Source organism: Ascaphus truei, chromosome 1, assembly GCF_040206685.1.
Source record: "Ascaphus truei isolate aAscTru1 chromosome 1, aAscTru1.hap1, whole genome shotgun sequence".
In the NCBI taxonomy this organism is placed as follows: domain Eukaryota; kingdom Metazoa; phylum Chordata; class Amphibia; order Anura; family Ascaphidae; genus Ascaphus; species Ascaphus truei.
Genome location: NC_134483.1, coordinates 455,751,301 through 455,775,301, shown reverse-complemented (window position 1 = coordinate 455,775,301; position 24,001 = coordinate 455,751,301). Strand labels below are relative to the sequence as shown.

The following is a 24,001-nucleotide window of genomic DNA, read 5'->3' as shown; positions in this document are numbered from 1 at the left end:
GCGTATGTTTGTATGTCTGTACGTCAGTGTTTTCTGTATGTACAGCACTGTACAGTATGTATATCTATATATCTGTGTGTGTATTTGTCTAGTGTATATTTTATTTTGGTCTCCCAACAGAATGAAGGTTAAAGCCAGTTTTTCTTATTGGGGCTGTATATCAAAGCAAACGTTTTTCTAAACCAGTGTTTTTTTGGGGCATGTGTATTTTTAAAAGCTAAGGGCACCCCTACTCTTCAGACCTCTACACAATCACCCTCCTTTCACAGCTCACACCCCTCACAAACACTCACACACCCACCCTCTTCTTACACACCACACATTCACCCTCACAGATTAGTCACCTTTTTGCTCAACACACTCCACATTTATCCTCCTTCTCACTTAGCACTTACCCTCTTTCGGAATCATAAACACCCCATTCAAGCCCTTCACTTACTTGCAACCTGTACCTTCCCCCCCCCCCTCCCTCCACCCCACAAAACCCCCAATTTTCCCTCACCCTCCTCAGACAAACACCCACAAACACAAAGCCATTACCTCCCCTCACACACACCCCCCACACACAAAGTCACTCTCCACTCCACACAAAAACCTCACGCTCCTTCCCTCTTTCCTCCCACAGACCTGAAACATATCAGCTGCTCAGTGGGCGCGTCCTGCACTGTCTGCAGATACAGAGGCTTCTCTCTCTGTGCCGGGCTGAGAGAGAAGAGGCGGATTGCAGACGCTACATCTAATGTGGGTCAGGAAATGCCACACCCTCTTCTCCCAGGTAACGTCTTGCAATAAGTTATTTCCTGCTCTAAGCAGAAGCACGTTATCACAATTTCTTTCCTGCAGAAAAATGGTCTCACACCAGGCTGCCAGTTGAGATTTCCCCTGGGGCCGCAGCACAGATCCCTGCCCTGCGGAGCTTACAATCTATTTTTTGGTGCCTGAGGCACAGGGAGATCAAGTGACTTGCCGAAGGTCACAAGGAGCCGACACTGGGAATTGAACCAGGTCCGCTGCTTCAAACTCAGTGTTAGTCAGTGTCTTTTACTCAATTATCTGAAAAGGCAGATAATGCACATAAAATTCCTGGTAAAATATTTTAAAAATAGAATAAGTAAATGCAGGCGCGACCAACGCGCCAGACGCTACATCATTGTTCAGAGGTGTGGTCCTACGGAGGCAGCACAGGGTGATGGGGTGTTGTGTGGTGAGCGATGGGGGCCGTGGCCCCCAAAGATTTTCCACTTAGGGATCTCAAACACCTGGAGCCACCCCTGATCCAGTATGCTGGGCAGCAAACAGTGTGCAGTAGCATCAAAGAGAGTATTTACATAGTAAGCCACTATAGGACATGAAAGGAAGAAGTCATTCATGGTTTTACAGTTAAGTATGAACATCCACCCAGGTGTAGAGTAGTTGTTGATATTGAAACAAAAAGGATTAGCAAACCCCTGGCACCATGTCCAACTTAAATGATTAGTAGTTTGGGTCTTTTCTTTCCAGGCTGAGTTTTTATGAGTGTGTGGGTTTGTGGCCCTTAGGACTGCATTGAAGAGAGCAACACATCCATATTGAGCTCTGAATATAGGAGTATATTAACAGTAAGATATAAATGGTCATAATATAAAGCTACCACGTTTCCAGAAGATTCGGGTCAGGTTTACATGAACCAGCACTTTGTTGTTGACAGAATTGGGAGAAAATGTAATCTGCCATACTTAAAATAATTAAAACTGGTTTTTTTTAACAAGCCTTTTATGTGGTCTATTGATATTCTTTACCTATTAGCCTTGATCTATTTAGCCTTTTATTTTGTCTATAATTATTTCTTCACTGTTTTTATTTTTCTACAGTCCTGTGCAAAAGAGCAGTGTTCCTGGTAAACCAGTACCTTTGGTAGTTTTATAATAATGTAAATGAGGGTACTGAGTTGCTGCCCAAGTATAAATGGGACAAAGGAAGGTTTTAGGTTGTAAATGGTGTTGCCGTTTATTCAGAAGTTCGCCATAGACATTTTTACGCCACCTATCATTTCTGCGGTGTATTGTAACCGATGCTAAAATTCAATTTTCCCGGCCGCAATGAACTCGCAAGTCAGCTGTGAGCAGTCGGAAAAGAAATCGGGGAGATCAGACGCAATCCGCGAGACCAAGGCGAAATTAACTGACGCTATATCTGTAGTTGTTGGCATTATGTCTGAGTTTGGTCATTTTAGTGTCAGAGACCAGAATGTTTTGCCCATGTGCACGGAGTCTTCATGTAGTGTGTAACTATAGCAATGAAAATAATTAGATTGTGTTTGAGCTCCTGATGAGTCAAGAATCATGATCAGACAAAGACTTACAATGGAAGTACCACTATTTATTTTGGTGCAGTTGACAAATATTGGTGGAGATATATTCAACTTCAGTAAGGTCTTGCAACATGGTGTTGAGGCTGCCTTGAAGTGGAATCCGTTTAGGAGGTACAGTAAATAGCCCTAACCTTCGTCAGTGCAGTTAAGAAACAAATAGTGAAGCAAAAGTCTTGGTTCGAGGATTTAAGGCAGGGGTTGCCCTTTAATCCAAAGGCTTGATGAGCAGATGATGGCATCCTGTCCAGTAATATTAATCGAAAGACGTCCAATTCGCAGCTTGGCTCAATAGCAAACAGAAGGGAAGTGATATATGGTATAGTGCTCACTAGGTAAGGATTTGCTTTACAAACAAATCACAAAATGTTATTTTTGCAGTAAAGCTTCAGTATTTTATATCCAAAATAAGGCATTAGTGTGCTAGTAAGTCTGAGCCTAGAAGGTTGATGGCATCGTACATATTCTTACAGCAATTGATATATTCTGAATGTAGAAAAAGTCCTCACTTCTGAGTGTTCTACTAATGCTCCACTGGAGGAAAATTTGCTTCTGACAAGTCTTGAAAAACAATTCCTGAAACCTGCCAATCAGAAAATGAAGAATGTTATTAAAACCAATTACACATTTATTTGTACGTCCATTCGAATAATGGAATATTTAATGTAACAATAACTATCTATATATGAAGCTCTAAATTATGCCATAAAATACATACTGTTTTACATTAAAGAATAAAGCCAATTGAAACATTGCTGCCTTTTAATTATGGTATTAATATGGAGTTCATGAATTTTCAGTCGGCCTTTTCTTTCCTATTTTAACTGCAATAGTGCTGCTATATTAATATATAGTATTATTATATTATGCTATTGTTATGCTGCTACTGAAAATCTGTAAACATATACTCCCTCAGTGTGTGTACTGTATGTATACATTTTATTTCTGGATTGCCAACAGTACAGAACACCCACCTCCCCCCCACCCCCGCTCACACTGCTGCGCGACCACCACCTCGTCAGCCTTCGGCTGGGACCTCTGCCGGGGAGAGGGGGGGCGGGGGCATCTGAATCATCACACACTCATCTGTACCTGCTCCGGATACTGCTGCCCGGGCCTCTCCCCTCCTCCCCCCCACCCCCCACCCCCTCTCGCAGACTCACCACCGGCATCTCCAGACCACTACTGGGAGAGCCTGCATGCGATTCTCCCCTCCCCCTCCGCCCCCCGATACAGAGACACACAAACACACAGAGACACACAAACACACAGAGACACACACACACACTGCTGCTGGCATGTGCTACTGGTATCTGCTATTACACATTGTGCTGCAAATTAATAGAAAATAAAAACTTTTAAAAACAAAGCGCAGTCACACACACGCAGCCACACACACACGCAGTCACACACACACACACACACGCAGTCACACACACACACACACGCAGTCACACACACACAGTCACAGTCTCTCGCACGCACACACTCACGCGCGCACGCACACACTCGCACGCGCACACACACTCTCGCGCACGCACACGCCCTCTCGCGCACACACTTATGATGAATTCAATGTAATGTATATGTATGTAAATATAGAAGTACAAATAGCTAAAACAGGATGTGTGCCGAGCACGCACGTTCTAAGTCAAACTTCTTTGCGTTTTGTAACTGAAATTGTGTCTTGATTTTTAATGAAAAAAAATTAACATCACAAATACAATTTCTGTGACAAAACAGTGACAAAAGACGAAGAAGTTTCACTTAAAATGCGCGTGCTCGGCACACACACTTTTTTTTTAAACAAATCTATTGTATCTCCCATCACAGTCTCCATGGGTAATGAATTCCACATTTTAACTACTGTAACGGTGTTTCCCCCACCCTCTGGGAGATTCTGCCATTACTGGTCGTGTGGTGCATGATACCTGCTGGTAACAGGAGGGCTGAGTCATCCACCGATGGTTGTGGGGACAAGGATCAGGTTTCTGGGGTACATTACCCACATGGTTCTCTAGCAGTGCAGCGCCTCCATCTGCCATAGGCTTCAGATGAATGGAGACGATCTCCTACGGTAGAAACGGTTACCTCTCCCCCAATAAGATCACACACCAGGCCGGAGGTATATTGAACAGGAACGGTTTATTCTCTTGCTGTACCAGCACAGTAACACGGCAGTTGCCTGTTCAATGCAGGGTCTGGATCGGCAACCTAGCTGAAGGATGGTCCCTGGACAACCACCACAGGTCAAGGGGCCCTACAGCTGTCCAAGCTCTTCCTTGCCCCTCTATCAGGGGCAAAGGTAAGGTTCACACTCACTCTCCCCCAAGGGGAAGAGGACCAGATAAGGCCCGAATCTTAGGCACTTTGTTGTGTGTCCTGCCCTTAAGTACAGCCAGAAGGAGGGCACTAGGTCTGATCCAGGATTGGAAATACTGAGGCCTAACTGACACCACCTCCCCTATCACTCAAGGGCAATGCAGGGAGTGGGGAAACCCCGGGATTACTACTGGCAGCCTGCTCTTACCAGGATTACTGCCAGTGAGGGCAGACTAGTAGCCATAGATGGCATGGCTACACTACTTTACAGTAAAGAACCCTTTCCTTTGTTGCTGGTGAAATCTCCAACCTTAAGGGCTGACCCAGTGTCCTTTGTACTGCCCTTGGGATGAGTCGTTCTTTGACGCATCCTTCCATACGTATGATCTGGAATTTAATAGTTATAAAGATCTTAACCAATGTTCCCAAAACATCAGTTGTACATTGCTAAGAATATTATTAGATATCATATGGTATATATGGAAGGATGCTTTATGATAAGGGCATATAAATATCCCTCCCTGTATTGTATACTGGAGGAGTATGGGAGCATTGGTTAAATCGTTTTATAACTACAGGTATATTCTTCCTAGATATACATGTTAAATTATGGAACTGATTTGTAAAGATCTAGGGAATTTTCCATGGATTTCCCCCCCTCCCCACTTTTTTTGGATTCTTAAACCTCCCCCCTCCACCCTCCCTTACTGAATGTCTGAGATTGTTGTTATATTTGTATTATATTTGTTAGGTTAACAATTTATGTAGTATTGTAATTAAATGTTGTCATATTCTCATATTATGTTGTAAAGTAACTCAGCAGAGGTCTAGCCACTAAGTATACTCCTAGTCATGCCCATATTCCAGAAAGATGTTTAGTCTTCTACATGCGACAGTATGACTAACCAACATCGAAACCCCTTCCACTGTATTCAGGGGGATGGTGACCTCAAAGAAGGTTATAAATAGAGCTGTAGATGCTTCTAGACCCTTTGATTCCTGGAGGACAACAGGAGAGGAACCTCGATGTATATATCATCTGTCCTGGTGTGTAACTATATGTTAGTGAGTATGGTCACTCTTATTGTTTTGCAGTTAGGGCAAAGTGTACCTTACTTAAACAGGGCCACTTATAATGGAGGATCAGGATTAGGAACATCCTACCCTTCCTAAATAGGATGTGCATGACACCCATGCCGTAGGATTCGAGAAGGGTCCCAGAGTGCCATACAGGGGATTTGCCTACAGACAAGCACAAATAGTACACTTGCAAGCCAATGAATGGACATGGAGGGATCTGCACAGGATGATGGGGTCCTCGATAGAATGTGCACCCCTGCATAGAGTTCTGACAGGCTGCTAACAAAACCTCTTGTCCACATGTGAGGGATTTCCATTTATCCACCCAAAAAGTGTGAACAAGGTGGCAAGCCATGTGCCTCTCTGGAATGGTGCCTGAGCACACAGGAAAAAAGCATGTATGATGTTCATGTCATGGAACAAGAACCAAATTTCTGTTTCACCCCCCCCCCCTTTCATTTGCAGCTTCTGCTTGTTGCGTTCTCGTTCCAGCTGCATGTATTTTGCTCTGTGCACCACAGTGCTTGTGTGTTAGACACAGTGTTGCGATCCCTGTCTCTGCATTAGGCCAGTGAGTTGCTACAGCAACCTCAGCCTTTCTGTCAGAATGGGTTAGTCTGCCCTCTCCCCCTCTGCCTTGCTTACAGATGGTCTATCCCCAGGCTATCTTGTTACCCAGCATACACTGGCACTTCCATTTCCACTTTCAACACTGACTGAGTGAGTACCCTCCTGTAAATTGCTCTACTGGCAGGACTTATCCTTTTTCACCTTTCCCCACTATCAAGCGCACTCACCATAGAGACATTCTCTCACAATACCATTATCTACAAAGTTTTTTCTCAACAAAGTGAAGAAAGACAAAGAACTTGTTGTGCTTGTAAAAGGAACGAGTTGAACCTATCTGGGCTAATCATCCTACACATGACCCTGGCCTCCAGAATAGTTCAAGATGTAGAATAAAGAAACTTGTTTGCCTGGTGCCCTTTATTCCAACTAACGCTTACAACACCAGCCTGCAGGGATAACAACACCCTGAGAAAGGTAACCCAACCACACTGAGCATTTATGCCTAAATAACACTACCTCAACTTAACACTCAATTTGTCTGGGCAAGGAGGGGTTACACTTGTTTTAACTCCTGGTTCTAACTCCACACTTAATCCAAACTGCACTTGACCACACTGCAATTCACTCACACAGCTCAATACACACAGGCTCAATGATTCGTTACAATCCTCTGTTTTAAGACACACACCAATCAATTTTTCACACCAGGCAGAAAAGAAAGTTTGAAACAGGCTCCCAGTTCCCACGCAATCAAATTAAATGAACCCACTGTACACTCCTTATAATACCCCTAATTTGGAAGATTTAAAAAATAATTACTTACAGAATCTCTACATTTAAACACAGCACTATTCTGGCTGAAATGGGAACAAACATGGACCGAAATATAACTCTGTTAAGTAAATTAATGTTTCTGACATCTACTGCATATTCTTCAATTAAAGTGTGTAAAGTAAAGCCGACGTTTATAGGTGTACATTTAATTTCTCGAGTCAAATGAGAAATGTATATTTAAAGATTAACTTGAGTAAAAATAACTTTTTTCCATCACTCCTGACAGTTGTTACCTGTGGCAAGGACATGTTCGGATTGTGAAGATCAATCACAGCAAGTGTTGGAATGCGGGAGTCCGGCATCATCCTGTTCTCTTTCTTCACAAGTTTTGAACTGCGAACTATAGAAATAAGACGGTATGTTAGAAAGTGTGACATATATCACTTACAGGAGCAGTTCCTATTACTTTTTTTTCTGTTCTTTTACACGGTTTGAACTGGTTGTTCCCCTGAGCCAAATGCCAGTATTTTCAGCCAACCAATTAACCAAGATAATTACCGGTGAAGTTACTGGGTTTAAATCTCCCCTGGGGGAAACAAAATCACTGCCAAATCTCTGGCCAATAGAAATCTGCAACATCGGTTGTGGCTTCCTAATGGACGACCATTTCAATCCCCTTTAAAAACTAGGAAGTAATACCGGTAAATTCACCAGTAAGTAACTAAGGAACCAGGGGAGTCCCCGGAGCTGGAAATAGTGTGTTTCAGCTATGCAGGACTCCCCAGTTCCAATCCTGTAAAACATGAAATAGAGATTAGTTAGGGTGGATTGCTCCTTTAAGGTCCATAATCGAGATGTACAAAAACTGAAAAGTCCTCCAACACCAGAACAAGATGGAAGGCTATTTAATATTATTGCACCATATCACTCTGTGCTTCAGGTAGCAAAATTGGGTACTTCTGTATGCAGCAGTCATTGTCCTGTATTCATTAGTAAAATGGCAAGGGTCCAAATGTCGGAAGGTTAGAAAGATATATGCCTAAGAAGCATTAAAATGTCAGCTGTGATAGTATTTACATTGATGGCTCTCATGCCTTTGGTTAATATCAGTTTTAATATTTTGTTACAAAACTACAGTACATGAGTTCTGTACATGAATGGTTCTCAAACATCACCCATGGGCTCGGAGTCAGACCAAGTTTCTGAGGCAACATCCAACATTCTATTAATATGCAAATAAGGTGCATTAATATGTGTGCAAGTGTATTGGTTATTCCTAAAACCTGGTGTGGACGTTAGTCCCCAGGGAGAAGATTGAGAACTTTTGCTCTACATGCTATCCATGTACAAAAAAAGATTCAGGGCTCTCATTTGGTATATCCTCGTCTATATTCCTTCACAGGATTTTAGTAATCATCATGCAAACAATCTCACTCACAGGTGATCACTGAGCCTTCTGTTGGATCTCCTGTGCAGAAAGGAGTAGGTGGGAGGGGGGTGGAAAAACAACCTGTACCATTATAATGTGTCCCACCATCGGCTCCTTTCAGTTCTGGCAGATGGCCGTAGTTAAGTTCTGGCAGTCTCATATCAGCCCTGGAGAACTCCCATCTCTTCTTGCTTATTTGAAGGGGGTTCTTGTCATTTGTAACCTAAGGCCAATGCATTCATTTAAGTAAAACAAATTATCGACAGCAATCCCCTTAAAATTTCCTACTTATATGCCTGAATAGTTAAAGGTGTGTCATCAGGTCGTACACAGAATGTAATCTTGTATTTAGTAATATTTGCTTTCTAAGTCAAGTCAATTGTTTTCCTGAATGCCTAAATGCTAGTGGGTAATTCCGGCTGCAAAAAAAAAGGGCAAAAAACCCCACCAGAATTACCAAGTAAAAAAATTCCCATTGAAACCAATGTGATTTTCCTCATAGATAAATCTGGTGCCATATTTGTGCGCTAGTTTTGCTCACTTTTGCAGCTTGAATGTTTAGCAATCTGAGTTATTATTGCTCTTGTGTCCTAAGAGGCAAAGGCAGCTGGTTGAGGCACAATTAAAGCCCCACTGGTTGCTGCAGGGAGGGGGAAGAAGGACGATGTTTGTAATGGAAATCTTATTACTGCACCAAAGGTTATTGCCACCTTTTTCCTGGGGGGATTAATCCTTTGCTATTGACTACACATCCTTGTTTTGTTTAATCTGTCTCGTGGTGACAAGTTTAACCCTCTTTGGTCAAAAGATTCAACATACTTCTTAGAAAAAAATACATAGATGAATTAAATAATTTGTCATAGTTTAGGTATGTATATTTTTATATCGCCGATCAGGTACGCAGCGCTTTGCCGATTTTACAAAAATACGATACCATAAAGATACAGGCAATACAATAATATAGATGGGATAAGAGCATCAAGAGAGAAGTCTAACACTGGGAGAAAGGAGTCTCTGCTCAGAAGAGCTTGACAATCTAATCAGCGTGTGGGGAGACTAGCAGAAACAGTAGTGTGTTTAAGAGCATACTGTAAATTAGTGAGTAGTTGTTATTCAAGACTATTGAAACCCTCATTGTTTTCAGATGGGTTTTGACGTTAGAGAGATGGTCTTTGGCGGACTTGAGAGAGAGGCAGTTCCAGGGTTGGGGTGCAGGATGTGAGAAGGGTTGTAGGTGTGAGCAAGCTATAGTGACACAGGGAATAGAAAGAGGAGAGGCCTGAGCATAGAGCACAGAGCAGGGGTGCTCAATTCCAGTCCTCAAGCCCCCCCAACAGGTCAGGTTTTCAGGAGGTCCCAGCTTCCGCACAGGTGGCTCAATCAGAGGCTCAGTCAACGACTGATTGAGCCACCTGTGCTGAAGCAGGGATATTCTGAAAACCTGACCGGTTTGGGGGGCCTCAGGATTGGATATGAGCACCCCTGCGCCGTAGAGAACGAGTAGTACAGTGATAGATATAGAGAGGGCAGAGAAGCAGAGAGCATTGAAAGAGAGAAGCAGCAAATGGAGGGTTTAATAAGGAGTTAGTAGAGAGTTTTCAGGAGGATAGAAGCAGAGGCTCATCGAGAGGAGAGTGAGGTTATCCTCACAGCAGCATTTCGAATAGATGAAAGGGTAGGGAGCTGCGAGGCAGGGAGGCCAGCAAGGAGAAGATTGCAGTCATCAAGAGGGTAGAGGACGAGGGCATGCATTAACATTTTTGTAGTAGAGAAAAAGAGAAAAGGTCGTATTTAGTAATGTTACGGAAAAAGAAATGGCATCATTTAGTACACACATTGGTGAGGGGAGAACGAAAGACATGAGTTAAATACAGTAAGGCACCTAAGCAAGGAGCTTAGAGAACTGGATGGATAGTAGTGTTTTGGGGGCTTTGTTGTTGTTGTAAACACAAGATATGAACACTGTAATAATCTATTTTTCCGATACATTACTGTATATGTATTATTTCAAACTCACCAAACTTGTAAGGTTTTGATTATAATATCCTCCTGGAGAAAGTTTTCCATTTTTTTTAAATGCACTTACATACTTTTTACCTTTTTCTTCTCCCCTTTAACCAAATGAAAGAAAACATTCAAGTTTTAGTCAATGCTGATACTTAGGCCCCTATTTAATATAGTGTGAAGCTGTCTTTCCCAGGCTGCAGGAGAGTTTATTCCCAGTCCTTTGAACGCAGCTGATCTATTCTCCAGCGGTGGGAAAGCTGACATCACAGCATATTCAAAATTAATTTACAGGGTTATTTATTAAACAGCGAGAGTGCAGATCGGGGTAGTATCGCGCTGAAACTCACATTCTCTTTCTTGGGAGTTTTTGTGCGATCGTGCCCCGATTGACTTCAATGGGAGTTTCTGTACAGTTTCTCTGTGTGCAGTTTATTGAATAACCACCTTAGACTCTTATTCACTGCATGAATCCCCATTGAAGTTAGCAGTGAGCAGCAGAGTAAAATAAGTCATCAATAAAGATTGATACAGGTAGAAAGAGAAGGGTACGACATGGCCTCTATGACTGGCTCAAGCTGAGAAAAAGCGAAACAATAATTCTTGCTAAAAAGTGAATTTTTTCAATGCGTTAAGAGCAATGCAAACACTGCGCCTTTATCTATATATATAAAACTCAAAAAATGTTTGTCTGTGGTTTTGTGCTTGTTCTCATTGGCTGTCATTGGCTGTCAAGCTCTCCCATTGGCTGACTGCGGGGCGGGCCTTGGCTGTCATTGGCTCTCATTGCCTGACTACGGGGCGGGCCTTGGCTCTCATTGGCTCTCGAGGTCTCTGAGTGCAAGGCAGGTTGATGTCATTAAAAACACACAGAGAGAGGGGACATACATACATTATATTCACACTCACAGAGAGAGGGGAGATACATATATTATATACACACAGAGAGGGGAGATACATATATTATATACACAGAGCTGTGAAGGGGGAACAGAGCTGTGAAGGGGGGACGGAGCTGTGAAGGGGGGGACGGAGCTGTGAAGGGGGAGAACGAAGCTGTGAAGGGTGGGGGAATGGAGCTATGAACGTGGGGGGGAGGGACGGAGTTGTGAAAGGGGGGGACGGCGACCAGAGCTGTGAAGGGAGGGGGGGCCGCATTCATGTGCAGGGGAGGGGACCGGATTGCTGTGAACAGGGGAGAAAGAGAGAGGAGGGCAGATTGGGGAAGGGAGAGAGAGAGGGGTAGCGGAGAGAGACAGGGGGAGCCGAGACAGAGGGGGGAGCCGAGACAGCGTGGGGAGCGTGCTTTGCAGGCTCCTCTGGCAGTGAAAGGGATTAAACGAGAGAGAGAGATTCATTCAGGCAAGCATAAGTATTTTAAAATAATTTTTGAAAGCCTCAAAGTTTTTATTTTCATTTACAATGGTGACTGAACAGAGCGGTTAATTATCTTGTTTGCCCCATCGCTGCTCTATGCTAATGAGGTTAATGGACACCATGGCTGGAACATTTAAAGCAGCAATCCTCCAGCGTGGGGAGCAGGAAAATTACATCACAGGCAACGCCGAGTATATCAGCTAGAACTGTATATAGTCATGTAAAGACTGTGAACCTCCCATCACAGGAGACACTAGCTATTATATTAGTTGTGTGATTTAGATAATTACATATGAACTTAAGCAGTCATATCCTCACAACTTGCTGTGTGTTTTATTTGTGTGCAGCTTGTTGTGTGTTACACTCTTTTTCTCACAGCTACAGTATTAGTGACTACTCTGTCAAAGGGATCTGAATTAGCCATAGCAAACACCCTTATTTATTTTTAAACATCTATTTTGAATGTAGACAAAAAGCTGAATCCGTGCTCATGCTTCCAGGTGATTAATGGGGAAGAAAAAGTTACTCAAACTCCTTGCAGCTGCTGTGTGTGAGCCCTCACCGGCCCCTGCAGACTTTACAGAGAGAGAACTCCGAGAAGAAGATGAAAGAAAAGACATTGAGTGAACCGGAGGTGAGTAACCGTGTGTATTGAAACAGCGTTAAAATAGTAAGTGAAAACTTACAATTTCGGTTTTGTACAGCAGGCCCATTTGTATTCATGGTAGTAATAAGAGAAAAGGGGGAAGGGAAATGGCTCTTGCTACAGTCCATAAGGCTGCGTCCATAGAGGATGGAGCCGCACGGACGCTGAGGCTCGCCTGTTCAAGCATGAGCGATTTCATGCACATGGAGGCGAGCCTTTGTGCGCGATCGGGAGGCGGGGCAGTGACGTCGCTGGGCCAATAGCCCACGACGTACCGACGTCAACATCACGGCGCCGTGACGTTGACGCTGCTGTGCTGTGATTGGATGTTTTCAGCTGACAGCGCGCTGAAAAACAGCTTTGCCTGTTGCCTGAAAAATCCAATGCCTCAGCACGCCTGCGGACGCTCGCGTGAGCCCCCTTTCAAGACACCCTCATTGAGGATGCCGGGGCTCAGCGCGGAGCGTCCGCACGGCTCAGTGCTGCCTGTCCTTCCATGGACGCAGAATAAAGGTGATGAGAGGTGCCTGGGGCTAATGAGTAAACAAGACCACTGGTCTCAAAGGGACAAGAACAGAAAAGGCCCCCGTTATCTAGCACTCTACTCTCTATATATGAATGAATTAAAATGTAACCTTTATTAGGTATATAATAAAATAATGTGACACATAAAACTAACAAAACATAAAACAACACTAATATTAATAATAGGTGCCAGTTGTTATCCAAATCAAGGTATAATGTAATATTATATTGCCTTAATAATAGGGGTCAAATGTCTATACAGGGTCTCATATAGTTGTCACTATGTATGCTAGAGAATAAGATCTCAACACACTGATACCGGCACCCCTTGCTTTGATTTCTTTTAAATGTATTTTGGTTGTTTGCTTTTAATTATTTCTGCTATTTATTTTGTGTTTTGATTTTTAATTATGGGATTTTTTGTTGTGTTTCAATTGTTTATTTTGGTTATTTTTTGGTGTTTGCTCTTTTTAATTGTGGTTTATTTTTGGTCTTTAGCTTTTTAATAATAATGTTTATTTGCAGTTTCCTTTTATTTATGTTTTTTTTTGTTGGTGTTTTGATGTTTAATTCTGGTGCTTACTTGGGTTTTGCTTTATTGATTGCTGGTATTTTTTGTTTACTTTTTATTGTTGTTTATTTGGCGATTGTTTTGATTTAATTTGATATTGTTGGTGGTTGTTAATTTTTTGGGTTGACCATTGGATGTGATGGTGTTAAATCATGTCCATATTATATGGTTCATGATTTACCACTGTGCCAATCAATTGGCATTTGTAATGTGTTTATTTTTCTATGTTGTGTGTTTTATTTTGGGCCTGTTTTTTTTGCTTTCCCATTTATTGATATAGTGGCAAAGCATACCCATATTATATATTATATGGGCATGCTTTAACACTGTGCAAATCAATGGGTAGAGGGGGTGGTGTCCCTGGGTAGGGTGGTTAGGCCTCCCGGGTGGGTAGCGGGGGAGGGTGGGTTAACCCTTTAATTACTATAATGGTTACTAAGGTGATTAAGGGGATAGGGGCCATTAGTTTGTATTTTTTTATTTATTGTACTGTTGCTGTTTCTGCCCATGGAGGACAAGGACAGTGATGAGGATGAGGATAGCCTTCATCATGGCAGGGGTAAGTGCAAGTTTTATTTACTTTATGCTGCTGGTTTATGTTTTATTTTAAATGGGCAAATGCACTATTATCCATATCTGGATAATAGTAATTTTGCCCATTACAGTACAGTATGCATTGGGGGGGGGGTTCGGCACAGGTTTGGTACCGCAAGCCAGCAGGGACCAACCAAGGACCTCTGGAGACCCCCGCCGGATCAGGATTGATACCAGTGCTGAAAAAAATAAATGCTTTTATACATCTCTCAATCGTTTTTTTGCGGCAACCTTTAGCTGGTGAAAAAATATTGCACCGATAAACTTATCACAGCTTTGTGAATAGCTGTTACTGGCAAAAAAAATGGCAACTTTTGCCTTTTTTTTTGGTCTATCGGATGACTTTGTTGTCTCTGGCTGTTTATGGGCGTAAAAAAGCCATTATAGCATGATACTGCGCTGTTATCACTGCTTTGTGAATAGCAGATCAGGCAGTAGCGCGCTATGAGGGCATTTATCACCCACTAAACCACTCATCACTGCTTTGTGAATAGGCCCCAAAGTATTTTCTTTCTCTATTGAATGTGTTTTACTTGTTCGATTTTGGTTGTGGCCTTAGGGAGATGGGTCTGCATCAATTTTTGCCTCTTTGAGCTTGGATAAAATTTGGGACATCTTTATTTCACGTTGCTTCTTTTTCTGAAAATTCTGGAAGTTCCTACAATGTTCTTTTCTATTGCGGAACATGAAAAAGCAGGACTGGTTCAGTTTGTCTCCGCTCCCTGGTGTCATTATGTGTAGACTTAATGGAGCACAGCTTCAATAACTTCCTGCAGTTTTCAGATAGTAACACTTAGCAACTTCTTTGAAACAAAACATTTAAATGTCTGTAAAAACAAAAGCCTGTTAAAGTTCTGCCGTCCCTCAACTTGTATGCAAATGGGAAGTTCTTTTGACATTTTATATTGGTAATTAGATGAAAATAAGAATTTCTACTCATTTTGAGCCTCAAGCATCCAGTATTTGGGATATGCCACATTTAAAGAGGCTAAAAGTGTTCCTGTGTCACCCTAATAAGGTGATAAAACAAGACAGTATGAGAGATGATGGGCAGAGATGGCACAAACACAGCGAGGCATGCAGAAGAGTACCTGAAACTAATATGTCCTGTGCTGGATACAGCACCACCATTGCAGGTCCCATGACAGGAGATGTCAGCAAGGTTGTGGTTAATTGGAGGAATGATCCCACCGGGGCTTTTGTGATGATCCAAATTTTTGCTGGACTCTTGTAGGGTTACATGAGGGATTGTCCTATTCAGATTTGTGCCATCGTTGTACAAACTGCTAGTGTTGGAAGATCCATCACTCTTTTCGACTTTCTCAGAATCAATTTTCATCACTTTCACTTTGAAAGATTTGGTCTCTTTTAATTTGGAGTCTATATTGAAGTCCTACATGGTAAAAAAAAAAAAAAAAACAGAGGTTGTATGAAAGATGTTTATAATTACATGAAATGTGGCTTTTTGTGAAACGTCGGTCAATATTTAATATTATAAACACTTTCGGGGATAACTCGCCTGTAATACAAGTTTTTTCTTTTCTCCTGGATAGTCTTCTTTTTCCTTCTTGTAGATTTTGATTTTTTTAGGATGTGATGGATTGTCTTTAGAGAACTTCTGGATTTTAACACTAATTTCCTGTGAAAACCTTAGACAAGAAACAAAACAATCATAATTGATTAGGCATAGTTATATGGGTGATCAAGTTTGCTTTGGACAGTGCACCTTCCTCTGATTCTATGTGAAGTCAAATGCAGTTTGTTGACCAGGGAACTGTAACACACTGCAGCAACGTCAGACGCCGTGATGACGGACGCCCTGACGCTGACATTCCTCCCCTCCCATGAAGACTAGGGATGTACCGAGTACCCGGAATTACACAGTACCCGGCACATTTCCAGCTACCCGGATATTACCCGGACCTGGCAACTGAGAAGTGGGCTCGGCGCCGGGTAATACCCGGCATCGGATAATGTCAGGGTAGCTGAAAATCTTATTACTTACCTTTCAGCCGACGTGGGACAGCAGGATTCAATAGCGGAGGTGGAGCGGAGGTGGAGCGGGCGGGAACGGAGGTGGAGCAGAGTTGGGGGCAATGGAAGAGGTGCACTGCAGAGGTGGAGTGGAGGAGGAGCGGAGGTGGGGCGAGCGGAAGAGGAGCGGAGGTCGGGAGGGAGCGGAGGTCAGACGGGAGCGGAGGTCGGGCGGGAGCGGAAGATGTGCAGAAGTGGAGCGGAGGAGGAGCAGGGGTGGAGCAGGAGCCTCCGCGAGTGTGGAGTTGAGGCGGACAGGAGCAGAAGTGGAGCGGAGGTGGGTCATGCGGAAGCAGAGGTCGGTGGAGTGGAGGAGGAGCGGAGGTCGGGTGGGTGCGTAGTTGGGGCGGGAGGGAGCAGAAGAGGAGCAGAGGTCGGGCGGAAGAGGAGCAGAGATGCGGAGGTGGCGGGCAGGAGCGGAGGCTCACTGTTGGGGCGGCCGCTGAAGACACCTCTGATGCTGCCACCGCCACAGAACTGCTGCTGCTTGTCCTAGATGTCGCCGCCACCCTGCAGGTAAGTGTCAAACCGGGTAGCCGGGTACCCGACCGGGTAGAACCATTGATTTTGGCCAGGTACCCGTTACCCATTTTTTTTTTTTTTAAATCACTACCCGGAACAACACTAATGAGGACGCCAACTCCGACTGCTTAAACAAGTCGCTGGTTGGACCCTTACTTTTTCCTCAAGGACTTTGTTGTGGGACTGCGGGACCTGGGTTCCAGGTGCTGACTCCCACGGTTGTGCCTACCTCGATGTGTGGGATGAAAGGATAAATATGATCCTATTTTATATGTCAGTGTTTAATTTCGTCTTTTTATAAATGTTATTGAATTGATATTTATGGTGTTTTCATTTTTTTGCACTCTATTTTTGTATGTTTTATGTCTTGGTCTACCCCGCCGTTCACGGGAGAATTTCAGTGGCAGAAGGACAACCATCCACATCTGGGATTCAATTGATATTGCTGGGACAGCGCGCACTATAGCTTTTTTCTAACTGTAACCCACTGACCTATGCTTTGAGACACTAGTAAAAGGTTAAAAAAAACGATGCACATAGACAAAGATTTTAATACATCCCATTACAAAGTAATGTGGCTCCTACCTCATTTCCCATACTGACACTTCCCACACCACAAGCTGACACACATCTGAGCACATCTTGAGCAAAGTGAGTTAACACACTGCCGTGACACTTGATTAAAATTATGCAAGTCAAACATGAATCTTGGTGTCAACTGCATTGACACTGGGATTTTGTGCTATTCGTCTTTTCGAAACCTTGATTACATTTTCTGAGAAAAGGGCAGCTGCTGTGTCATTGGTTAGGCGCAAGATTTAAAAATAGGTCACATACAGTATACCCATTGACCGTTCCACTGAACACTGTCCTAAGTTTAGAGGCCTGGTGATCTTCACTGTTGAAGGCTGCAGTGCAAGGTATCTGTAAGTTCTGGTGTGTCTTTTCTTATAGAGACTAAGCCCTCATGTGAATAATAAATCTCACTATGTGGGGGGGGGGGGGGAACACTTGTATTAATATTACAAAAACATGTTGTAACAACGAACAATTACTTCAATTAAATTAATTACAATTAAAAAATTATTTTGTTCAGTTTATCAAGTGCCACTGCCACTCTTGTTGGGATTTCACCAAATGCTCTGATGTCTCTTGCAGTAGTAGAATAAAGACATTTATGGTACTTTGTGAACTTTTCATGGACACTTGGTATAAAGCCTGGGTGTTTGCCTACTAGTGTTTTTGATCTCCGTAGAGCACAAGAAAGCGGACAGATGCACATGCTTTACATCTGCTTAATGAGTCCTCGTGTTTAGGGTGTCACTTTCTTTAATGTCAATTTGAACATCTTCATGTTTAATTAATATACTGGATGACCGACCATCTGCTACCCTAATTACAGTTCTTTTACATCTGAGGTTTGGCTTTCTATGAGGCAACTTGTATGTGATCTTATTCAGCATCAGTGGCCTTGTGATGAACTTATGCATTAAATACACTTGAATTGGCTACTATGGTATAATACTCCTCAGCCCTCTACTTGAACTTTATGAATCATGTTCCATAACAGTGTAGTCTGAAATCACATGCGTTCATAAAATACACACACACAAATGCTATTGGCCCACCTTTCAGAGAAACCATCCTTCTTAAAAAGATCATGCTGCAACAAGGTCATGCAGGACGGTCTCTTGTCTGGATCAATTTGTAAGCAGTTCTGCAAGACCAAGATGCAAATTGTTACCATAAAAGAAATAGAAATTGGATACCCAACTAAAACCCTTGCAGTTTATATCTAATGATCCCACCTCCCTAGAAATACCAAAGTTACTTAGATCTCCACATTGTTAAAAAGCAGACACTGAAAAGTTACGTGATTTGTTTTGTAGTAATATTCCATTTTATTCAAATAGTATATACACTGCCAACCACGGCCTCTTCTAAATGGCTCTCAACAACAAGAGCGTAAATATATAAATGCAAAACTAGCTGCATGTCGAAAACAAAAACAAACGTGCTCTACTTGAAAAACAGTACATATAGAGAAGAAAGCTATGAGGTTTCAAAGGCTCTGCACAGTATAATTGCATCTATGAACAATTACAATGTTAGTCCCCTAATAGAGGTACAGTATGTATCAGAACGTACAATGATCCTACATTTCACCGATACGGCTGCTAGAACTTTAAACAGCATTCTATAGTCAAACATTAAGCCAAATAAGACTGCCATTTAAAAGTGCTTTTGAAGAAGCTAAACCTGTTTACATATTTTCAAGAGAATCATGGAATCTGGTGGCTTCAACAAGACATTTAAAACAACTATTCATATGTAGCCAGGCCTGGTATCACTGGCTACCTGTCCGCCCTCCTCCTGGCAGTAAGCCCTAGTAGAGCAGGCTGCCAGGAGTAATCATGGGTTTTCCCCACTCCTATGCAGCTTCAGTGAGTCACAGGGGAGGCGGTGCAATCAGGCCTTGTGTCCAATCAGGGACTCAGGACTGGTTCCTGCTTTTTCTGTACTTAATGAGCTGCACTTCCTGATATAGTTCAGTTTTGCCTCTACCTTTGAGAGAGTCTACCCAAACCAGTTGTACAGGGCTCTGCCAATCTGTGGGCCCTCCCTTAGGGGACCGGCGGAAGACTATTCCTCTTATTCCACCAGGGAGTAAGGAAAGAGCAAGGGCTGCTTCTGGTGCCCTAGGCTGGGAGTGCAGGTCCAGGGACATCCTGAGGGTGAAGGCCCTAAGCTCTACTGATGGTTGCTGTGTAGAAACTACAGTGTGAATAAAATGTTCCTGTTTCACCATACCTTCCGCCTGAGACTGCAATCTATCAGGGGAAGGGAAGAGAACTCTCCTGTAGGAGATTGCTCCCCTCATCCAGGGGCCTGCAAGAGATGGAGGCGCTGCCACTGTGAGTACAAATGAGTATACGCCAGAAGCCTGTTCTGACATCCCCTACCATAATGCGGGAGACTCGGATCCACTGTGAGCCAGCAGGTATGCAGCACCACACTCCCTGTAGCAGCAACATCTCCCAGAGGGAGGGGGGCGAGGGAGGGGAGTTGGGCTACACATATATCATAAAAGAAGTAGTGGCTCAGTGAGTAAAGTCACTGACTCTAGCACTGCGTTTGAAGCAGGGGAACCTAGTTCAATTCCTGGTGTCGGCTCCTTGTGACCTTGGGCAAGTAACTTTATCTCAGACACCAAAAACATAGATTGTAAACTCTACGTTTCTATCAAGGTACATTATTGAATATGGATCTGTTATCCCAAATAATCCATATCTAGCACTGGATTAGAACCACCTGCCTGTGAATAATTATTCACTTCATTCTTCATTTAAAATGCCTCTGTTTGCTATAATTAATAGTTGGCATTTTTACTAATATATTGCAGTGAAATCCATAAAAGAAAATATGTAAATAGCTGCACACTGTGTTTAATATACAATACTGTTACCTTGGCTAAATCTAAAACTGAAGGAGAGAGTTTGAGATATCGCTTTTCAAGAGGTTCAACTTCCCTAATTTCTGGCAAGTTCACACCAGCAAACAGTGGATTCTTGTAGAACAGCTCCTGATGCCGAGGTGTTAAATTACCTGCAACATATACTGTAATTATCAATGAGTTGTAAAGTACAGACAGCAACATTTACTGTAGTCCAAGTTTGCAATAATAAGATCACTAATATGGTAAATGTTCCATGAAACTATTGTAGTTTCATTATGTGACACAACAAAAGAACAATAATCCAAAATCAGGGCCATTTATGCATAATTGTATTTATAGTAATATGATTCAACAGAATGTGTTTGTAGAGCTGAACTTCGGATCTCATGTTTTCATTTTGATTAGTACATGCGTTCCATTTCAGTTTACAATAACATGAGAACGTTAGCGCAGAATTCCCCTGATAGTATGAGTTGAACCATTTCTACCCTTGAGAAAAACAAAAGAACCTGCAGCACTCACAAGATACGCAGCAACAATATACTAGCATTTAATGATGCATCTATGCATCACCATCTAACCTGTGCCAGCACCTTCTTATAGATATTTGGTAACTACACTAGTTATTCAGTGCCCACCACTACCCATTTTCCGTGCATAGTTTCTACCCTTTTCAACTCAAGCATATACTGTACATTACGGTCACGTTAAAGTTACAATCCCTCCAGAAAATAAAAAATATAAACACTATTTTTATATTCATCAAAATGGTATTTTCTAAAATTACCCTTGTTTTCATTGTTTGATGCATGTTTATGACATACGTGTATATATTTGAATACAGCTCATTATTTAATATTCAAAAAAATCATTGCAGATCCCTCCAGTGCTATTGAGCTTTAGTAACAACCAATGACTGTACTGTACACTTCACCCTTTGCATTTACTGCTCTTCTTCATACCATCTCCCACCCGTTACTACCTTGTACTCTAACATGAATATAGCAACTCTCCAATTTCGGCTCTTCACAGAATCTCATACTAAAAAGTGCTTCTAATTACTATTACACCAATTACCTTATTTCATTCACCTAGTGTTTCATATTCACTTCATATATCCCAATTCTGACATCCTTTCAGAAAATGTCCTGTAAGACCTAAGATGTAGGCTATAAATATTATTTCAAAGTAGGAAAAATTGACCAAATGGTCCTCAACTTCCATCATCTTTGGTTCTGATCTCCAGTATTGGTATTTACCTCTCCAGTGCCATCAATACTTGTGTGGAAACACTTTCCAAATCACTAAAGGTTTACAAGAGGGAATATTCTCACCTTGGCATTTAACGATGTGGTACAATTGATCAATATCAGAATCGCCAGGGAAAAGAGGGTCCCCCGTAAGCATTTCTGTCACCAGACAGCCAATTGCCCACATATCAACAGCTCTAAAAGCAACATAAACATCATTAGTTCTGTAATTATCTCTAATAATCAACTGGGGAAATAATTATATTCCAGATTGTTTTATCACCCAAGATGATCCCCCCTGTCTTGATTTCTTACTTGCCGTACTTGATGTCCCCAACCAACAGTTCTGGCGCTCTGTACCACCTTGTGGCCACGTAGTCAGTGTAAACTTCTCCTGGAGCAGCCAACGTACGTGCAAACCCAAAATCACATAATTTTACTACCCCAGAATGAGACACCAATATGTTTTCTGGCTTTATGTCCCGGTGTATAATCTGGGAGAGGAAGGAGAAAAATAAATAATACACCAATTTGCATATTTCTTAACATTTGACTGTTCCCCCTCCCCTTGTCTAAGCCTTACTTTAGTATCTCAGTGAGGGAAACTGTATTATATGACTCTGTAAGTAAAGGGTACGAAGAAAGGTTTACAGCAGTGTTTTGTTTTGCTTTTACTATATAAAAAATTAAATACTTGCAAATATAATCAAAACATTTTTTTACATACAAAATATAACAGGTCCGTCCCACATCAAAGAAGTAAAGGGCTAAGGTGTTAAGAAGCAGAGTCACTGGGGCCTGTTCATATGTTGGCAATAGTATTATTAAATGATTCTGCCTTCACACTTCTTGTGTCTCCTCTCTCTCCAGTTTGAATTTACTCTGAGTCCTCCATTGCCCTCCATGTCTTTACTGTACAATAATCTATTTTTTTGTTCCCATCTCCCCTGTTGTTTCCTTTGTATGAATGTACAGCATATCTTTATTTCTATAATTACATCCATGTTCAAAGCGCTTCACAGGCATCAGTATGATGCAATATTTTCTCACTGCCTGTCCTTCCATGTGTCTCTCATGCTTCCTATATCTTCCACTAAACATCTATGTACCTCTTTTTCCCTGTGTGATTGTCATTAGAGCTCATTAAATACCTACAAACCAGGTCTGCAACCTAAGCCATCACCCTGGCTCAACTCCCCCACAAGATACCACTGGCCCTTGCAACATCAACAATGAGGGCATTTTGACTAGATGCCAACCAGAAGGTCATTGACTTAAAAACCTTGATACATATTTCCTCCATTTTTTAAGTCTCGTCATTCTTTCTTTTCTCACTTGTATCTTTTCTCTTCTTTCACCTTCTTATTTTCATTCCTTTTGTTTTTCTTAAGACAAAAAACATAAAAAAATGCGCAACACACAAATATGACTGTGGCAAGTTAGCTAAGGGCCTCTTCCAGCCCTAACCCACCCTTTTGTAAGCCCCCACCTCCCATTTTCTCCTGATCTTTCACTCGCTTCCTGCCTCAGGTACCACACGTCCGTCTCTGCTAACTGGTTAAGACTCAAAATCCCTAACTTGAGTGGTGCAGTACAAGAATGTTAAGATCACCCTACCCTTAATGGTCCATGGCATTCCCTTGTGTTGTTTAATGGTTTAATGGGGCCATATTTACATTATTGGCCCACTGGAGCATGAAGATGTCCTTGACATTTTAGGAGGTTTGGTGGGTTTCAATACTCTTGGGGAGAGCTCTGGAAGACTGGGTTAAGTGGTAATTTGTATTCTTCATAGCCACCGAGGCTACCAAGGCCCTCAATGACAGAGCCCAGGAAACCTCTATGGCACCCAAGAGATTACAAGTGCATTTTATTTCTTATATTTCTTTTTATATATTTCAACCTAAACATATTTTTTTTTCATTGGCTCATGTTTACATCTTTATTGTCCATGCATGTATAGTATATTTGTAGGATATGAGGACATGAGAGGGGCAAAACTGGATGTGGTGGGGTTGGATGAAGGGAGTTGAGGGTGGTAATGATATAGGTGTCCCGGAGTGGCGAAAATATATTTAGTGTGTACATCGTTATTTTTCCCTATTTTATGTTTCAAATACACAATCCGAAAACATGTTGTGGTAAATTTCTCTTTTGTGAAAACAGTAATAAAAATGTCAAAAATCAGACATTTTCAGTCACTAGTAAAAAGTTCATGCTTTTTTGCTACTCACATTGTGACTGTGGCAAAATCCTATTCCTTTTATGATCTGAAATAAATACTTTCGGACTCGGTTGAAATCCAGTCCATTTGGAAATTGCTCAAGATCATCCAACACTGTGCGATCGACAAACTCAAACACCAGGTACCAGCGCTTTTTTTTCTTGCATACTTCTAAAAGGTTTACCAGGTTTTCATGACGTAGTTGCTATGAGAAGAAAGGTGCGGAAAAATGTGGTTACAAATTGGCAGGCAAAACACAAATTGACTAATATTGG

General features: G+C 42.2%; 1 protein-coding gene and 1 long non-coding RNA gene across 6 annotated transcripts in view; one reads left to right on the top strand and one right to left on the bottom strand.

The window, feature by feature from the left end:
• Positions 1 to 2,331: 2,331 nt before the first annotated feature.
• Positions 2,332 to 24,001, bottom strand: part of CDKL2 (cyclin dependent kinase like 2) — a 53,781-nt gene continuing 32,111 nt past the window's right edge. Inside the window, exons 3-13 of one of the 4 annotated variants that reach the window (XM_075565315.1) lie at positions 23,737 to 23,931; positions 21,818 to 21,996; positions 21,587 to 21,699; positions 20,262 to 20,413; positions 18,424 to 18,512; positions 15,759 to 15,888; positions 15,331 to 15,632; positions 10,540 to 10,633; positions 8,532 to 8,745; positions 7,387 to 7,493; positions 2,332 to 2,930 (exon numbers count right to left, since the gene is read on the bottom strand). In XM_075565315.1, the coding sequence (XP_075421430.1) occupies positions 2,871 to 2,930; positions 7,387 to 7,493; positions 8,532 to 8,745; positions 10,540 to 10,633; positions 15,331 to 15,632; positions 15,759 to 15,888; positions 18,424 to 18,512; positions 20,262 to 20,413; positions 21,587 to 21,699; positions 21,818 to 21,996; positions 23,737 to 23,931 (1,635 nt within the window). In that variant the 3' untranslated portion in view covers positions 2,332 to 2,870. The remainder of the gene's footprint in view (positions 2,931 to 7,386; positions 7,494 to 8,531; positions 8,746 to 10,539; positions 10,634 to 15,330; positions 15,633 to 15,758; positions 15,889 to 18,423; positions 18,513 to 20,261; positions 20,414 to 21,586; positions 21,700 to 21,817; positions 21,997 to 23,736; positions 23,932 to 24,001) is intronic. The other 3 variants (XM_075565322.1, XM_075565330.1, XM_075565337.1) reach the window with 3 other exon arrangements.
• Positions 7,380 to 24,001, top strand: part of LOC142463085 (uncharacterized) — a 28,160-nt gene continuing 11,538 nt past the window's right edge. The window contains exons 1-2 of one of the 2 annotated variants that reach the window (XR_012787368.1): positions 7,380 to 7,509; positions 12,404 to 12,537. This is a non-coding gene — a long non-coding RNA (uncharacterized LOC142463085). Of the gene's footprint in view, positions 7,510 to 12,371; positions 12,538 to 24,001 lie in introns of both variants that reach the window. The other variant, XR_012787365.1, reaches the window with a different exon arrangement.